The sequence below is a fragment of the Electrona antarctica genome (assembly GCF_951216825.1).
Source record: "Electrona antarctica genome assembly, chromosome: 14".
NCBI classification, from domain to species: domain Eukaryota; kingdom Metazoa; phylum Chordata; class Actinopteri; order Myctophiformes; family Myctophidae; genus Electrona; species Electrona antarctica.
The window spans coordinates 45,360,173-45,366,172 of NC_136795.1; the positions used below are offsets into that span (position 1 = coordinate 45,360,173).

At 40.4% G+C, this 6,000-nt stretch overlaps 1 protein-coding gene across 1 annotated transcript in view; it reads right to left on the minus strand.

The window, feature by feature from the left end:
- Positions 1-5,080, minus strand: part of engase (endo-beta-N-acetylglucosaminidase) — a 28,400-nt gene extending 23,320 nt beyond the window's left edge. The window contains exons 1-4 of the mRNA XM_079521353.1: positions 4,908-5,080; positions 3,675-3,757; positions 2,475-2,676; positions 404-552 (exon numbers count right to left, since the gene is read on the minus strand). Of these exons, the coding sequence (XP_079377479.1) occupies positions 404-552; positions 2,475-2,676; positions 3,675-3,757; positions 4,908-4,969 (496 nt within the window). The 5' untranslated portion in view covers positions 4,970-5,080. The remainder of the gene's footprint in view (positions 1-403; positions 553-2,474; positions 2,677-3,674; positions 3,758-4,907) is intronic.
- Between the last annotated feature and the right edge of the window lie 920 nt (positions 5,081-6,000).

The following is a 6,000-nucleotide window of genomic DNA, read 5'->3' on the forward strand; positions in this document are numbered from 1 at the left end:
TATAATAGAGTATTAAAGCAGTAGATACTCTTTTATGAGCCGTGTTGTTCTTTCATACATGTTACGGGCAGTAAAACCCCTAGACTTGAACAGTTCGTAACAACACTATCAGAGCTAAAGTGACAGTTCTGAAGGAAAAACTGCTTTAAAGAAATGAATTTGCCAACTATGTGTCAATCATGAATTAATACCACATGCACGCACACGCACACACACACACACACACACACACACACACACACACACACACACACACACGAAACCTCAACCTATTACAATGCAGACCCAAATCCAAAATTAAACTACATCTAGGCTGAAAAACCTGGATTTAGGTATCTCAAGGACTCATTTCTCGTACTGTAGAAAGTCCACACAGAGCTTTTGGATCACACGTGTGGCTCACCCAGGACGATGACTCCATGTTTGTGTGCAGCGTTGGTCCACACAGCGGGAGGAATGGTCACCATGACGTGCGTGAAGTAGTTGAAGATGTCGATGTATTGCCAGTGGTAGAAGGCGTACGGAGCCTCTGAGTGGGTCCCCTGGGGGAACCTGAGTGAAAAACATTCACTTTGAAAGAATATATATTCAAAGGTTTGCACCACATTTTCACAACTTTAAAAAAATAGCAGACCTACAAGCTCGTAGCGCACCACTCGGTGGCGCGCTATGAGCTTGTAGATCTGCTATTTTTCAATAGCTAAATTATAACAATGTTTAAAACACCAAAAGGGGTACCCATTAGTCCTATAGAGCGTCGCAGTCCCGCCCCCCTTCATGACGACGCCAGGCCCAGGAAATGATACCCAATGCATTTTTCCCATAGACATTTCAAAAAGTATTTATTTAAAGATGGTTACGCCGCGGACAAAGCCAACTCGAGTCGTGACAACAAACACAATATTTTGGACCAAACAAATAATTACAAAGAAGAAAAACAACAAAAGAAGTGTTGTAACCTGCCGCTTTTTTCTTCTTTCTAATTATTTGTTCGGCCCAAAAAATTGTGTTTGTTGTCATGATTTGTCACGACAAGAGTTGGCTTTGTCCGCGGCGTAAACGTCTTTAAATAAATACTTTTTGAAATGTCTATGAGGAAAATGAACAGAGAATCATTTCCTGTGCCCTGGTAGGGGGCGGGACTGCGACGCTCTATACTCTATTATTTTCAAAAACAGCAAAGATAGCCTAACTGTAGTTAGGCTAGCTCACAACACATTTGCCCAAAATAGAGACACGGTAGTGGGTCAGTCGCACACACCAAGACTTCAGTTCAAAACATTAATTTCATTTTGGAAACAAAATAGAGACGCCTGGTACCTAGTAGTTTAATAAATGATACATTTACCGGTATTTATTCAAAGCGCTTTAACCTATTTAGACCTGAGGACGATTCTACAAATGCCTTCTAAATGCTAACAGTTTTCTGAAAAACTCATGTTTCTATGTCAGTGGTGCTCAAATCTGAAAATATGTTGTTCCAGGCACCCCCCAGAAGCAAAGTTTTGAGTTAAAAACGTTCGCTCTGAAAGAATATATATTCAAAGATTTGTGCCACATTTTCTCGATTTTTCAAAAATAGCAGACCTACAAGCTCGTAGCGCGGCACTCGGTGCCGCGCTATGAGCTTGTAGATCTGTTATTTTTCAATAGCTAAAGTCTAACATAATGCTTAAAACACCAAAAGGGGTTCCCGCCCTGAATGGGTTAAAATAGATTGTGCATTACATTCACATTAATCTGCAGTGCAATTAGTTCTACTGCTCTACTGCTGGTGACATTTAATTCAGTTTGACTTTGCTCACAATAGTTACATTAAAGATATAATATACATTTACTCGTCAAAATTGCTAATCTTCTACATTTACTTTCTACATTCTGAGATACAGAAGAGCAAAACAAAACATCCAAGGGAATTATAATCTCATTTGATGTTTTCATGTACTATGGTGCATTATCCTGCAACGGACGACAAATAGTAGCTAAGTGTGTCTCGTTTAATTTTGGCTGCCTTCATCTGTCGAGTGAATGTGATTATGATGAAGATGACAATGGGAACCAAGGCTTGTTTTGATACACAACTGTGAAATTCCCCCTTGTTTATCAGGAGAGGCTGCGTATCGCACACACTTTTGAAAACTGTTGTTTTTTGTTTAATCGTTTTTAATGTAAGTAAGTAGGGAGTAAGATTTCCCCTCATTGTAAAAACGTTTTGGTTTTTCTGCCTTTATTCATAGTTGGACAGGAAAGTGAAGATGGACAGGAAAGAGGGAGGGAGACACGGGGAGAGACACGCAGCAAAGGTCGTCATGAACGGGACTCGAACACGCGACGCGCTGTCAGGCCAGAGCCTATTGTACTGTATGTGGCATGTGCCTGGACCGCTAGGCCAGCGGACGCCCCCCTCATTGTAACTATTACAAAAAATGTCCTTGTTAGTCGCAGTTACAGACCAAAGCTAAATGAGCCCATACCTGTCGTCCAGGTAACCACCCATCATGTCATGTGACACTAGAGTGCGGAGGGGGGAGGCGGCTAGCGAAGGCTCCCGGTCGGCCAGCAGGACGGTCGCCACGTCGAAGGGGTTGGCCTTGCTCCGCTGCCATGACAACAACTCCTCCATGGTCTGAAGGCCACTGCTGATTGGCTCTGTGGTGTCTGCGTCGTATTGCTTGGCTGGGAACCGTAATCAACAGAAAGTCAAACGCATGGTCACATTCGGCATAGACTAGAGGGTGCAACAGTTAGTCAAACTAATCAACGGTATTGCTATATTTTAAACAAATATCATCGGTAATTTAATTGTGTAAAAATAGGGCTTAAGTGGTTAATCAATTTGTTGGAATATAAATTAGAATGTTGTCATTAATCGAAAAAGTAATAGTAATAGTAGTAATAGATAGTTGCAGGCCTAATTCAGCAGTTAAATAGGCCTGACGTCGAAATAAATAAAAAGTCTTCTGAAAGAATATATATATTCAAAGATTTGTGCCACATTTTCACGATTTTTCAAAAATAGCAGACCTACAAGCTCGTAGCGCGCCACTCGGTGGCGCGCTATGAGCTTGTAGATCTGCTATTTTTCAATAGCTAAATAATGCTTCGTTAAAACACCAAAACGGGTTCCCGTCCAGAATGGGTTAATGGCCGGTATGCATAAAATGGTCTCACTTTGTGATTTGATGTCATGCAACCGACTGTCCTAACCTCAATCCACCACTACATCAATGTGTCATGCCGCTGATCAAACCAATCCTAAGGCTGTAAAATACACATTCGCATCAAGAGGTGTCAAGAAAAGTATGTAGGCTGCTAGCTAATAACCTAGAAAATTGCAATTAAACGATTTAATTAACCACATGAACCCTAGTGTCCTTATGCTGGGGTGAACATTTAGCTATTAGTGTACAGCAAGAAAAAAAACAGGAAGGGGCCCAGTATAGTAAGTGGTCAAAACAGTACTATATGCTTCATAGTTATTCAAACATTACAGCATGAACTGGAAACATGAAGTATGCAATTTCAGGATGGGCGTGTAATTGCAGAGTTAAGGTTGTAAATATAAAGTAACTGACCAATACATACTAGTGAATTATAATTATATACACATAAATATATAATTATACTGTATGTGTCGTGTAATACATACACAGTGATCATAAAGCCAGCCTGACCTGGCAGAGACGATGGCGTGTACTTGATGACTTCATGATGAACACTACTGGAATCCATGGGCTGATCCAAACAAGACTCCAGCCTGGGAAGAGAAACATTCACGGTCGGAGATGACTGCGTGTACACATCTAAACACAGTAACATCCTCAGTATAACTCGGAGACCCCTTTTCCACCGGTTGGTTCCCAATGGGAACCGGTTCAGTTATTTTTGGTTCCTAGTCCATGAGCCAGAGCTCCAAAATTGTTGGGAAAAAACTAGACCTATATTAAATTGTTTATAGGATCAATCCAAGTAAATTAATACATGATAACCCTGCCACAGTAGTAGCTTTTTCATATTTTCGATTATTTTGCATTATGTTCCTACATACCGGTAATGCCTCATTTGCATATTTAAAAATGTAAAATTTGTAATACAATAAATCATTGTCTTCGTGTAAATACTCAATTGGGGAAGTGTCATGGTGATAACAATCTGATATAGGTATGGTTTTGCCCACTCAATTCATAATTAACGTTCCAATTTTGGAGCTCTGGCTCATGGAGTAAGAACCAAAAATAACTGAACCGGTTCCCATTGGAAAATAACAGTGGAACCAAACCAACGGACCATTTGTACACTGTAGAAGTGTCTATCTGTACGTCTCTAAATGTTTTGATGAATTGAACAAGCCAAACAAGTGTAATACTTTATTGGGTCGCCCACTCACAGTTAACAGTCTTTGTATTGAGTTGTACTGTAATTCTGCAAACTCTTAATAAATATTTCAATCAATACTCTTGATGTTAAAGCTGGTATTAGTGATTTTGTTGTATTCTTTTTTTTCTTTTTTTTTTTACTTATTAACTTGTTTTGTCATTTACTTAATGATGAGGATAATACATCATTATGTTGTCATTTCCATCACTTACAATGTCACTTGTTTATCCTGTGTTCTCTGATTGGATCAAGTTGGTATCCCGACCTGAAAATGTATTATATGTTTTCTAAAGAGCTGGTGAGAGAGGGAAACCCCTGTAACTGGAACATTCCCAATCCCAGATAGCAAGGATTACAATCGGAATATAGAGCTATTGAACACATAATTCAACAAAGAAACGCCACTTGCACCACCTTTAAATTAACAATGAGGATTTTAGTGCAGCAGAATAAATGTTTAATAACTATGTTAGCAGCATCTTGCGAGGCCTGCCTGAGTATTTACAATAATAATACAGTAATACAGTAACCTGCTTGTCTCGGCTGGGTCCCCTGCAGCCCCTGCTGTTGCTGAAGCGTCCACTCCGTCCATTGCAGCAGCTTTGTTGTTACAATGTTACAAGTTACAACAACAATCCTACATGAATGTAATGTATGTAATGTGAACTACACTCAACTCTTCCTGTTTGTGACCACGTCCACGTTTGTGACAGTGTATTGTACAATGATTGGCTGCAGGATTGTTGTGACGCCCACTTGGGGAGAATTCAACCAATAGTAGGTCAGATGGATGATCACGTTGGGAGTGTCTAGTAGCGCGCACGTGTGTGTGCGCGTGTGCGTGGGTGTGTGTGTGTGTGTGTGTGTGTGCGTGTGCGTATGCGTGTGCGTGTGCGTGTGTGTGTGTGTGTGTGTGTGTGTGTGTGTGTGTGTGTGTGTGTGCGTGCGTGTGTGTGTGTGTGTGTGTGTGTGTGTGTGTGTGTGTGTGTGTGTGTGTGTGTGTGCGACTGTGCGTGTGTGTGCGTTTGTGTGCGTTCGTATGCGTGTGTGTGCGCGTGTGCGCACGCGCGTGCGTGCAGGTGCGCGTGCGTTCGTTTCAGCACTGGGAATAAATTGCACAGTTCTGACAACAGATGGCGCAAGCTACTTATGGGAAAATGTTTTAAAATATAAATAAATAAAACTGAATGCATTGAAATATGCTTTAATAATAGTATTTAAGTCCATCAAATATTTTAGTCCATCAAATGTAAGAAGATATTTGAATTAATAGCTAATAAAAAGATTGATATTTATTAAATCATCGACCGTTATTATTAAGGGCTTGATTTCATTCATTGCATCATGATACTATACATGCAACAAACTATATCAAGCCCAGGCATTACTTATAACTAACTGAAATGTACGAGTGGTCAAGCTGAGAGCCACTGGTCTATTCCTACCCCACGGTTACCCTTATTCCATTCTTCTATCTTTAGCCAACCTTGCAGGTTAACTGATTATTGGGCACATTTCGTCATAATGAATGATGACAATCAGGCAATAGCTGGTATGTTCATGTTCTTTGAGATTCTAACTCCTTTTTCTGTGGAATGTCTTAACCTCCGACTTCCCAGTAAC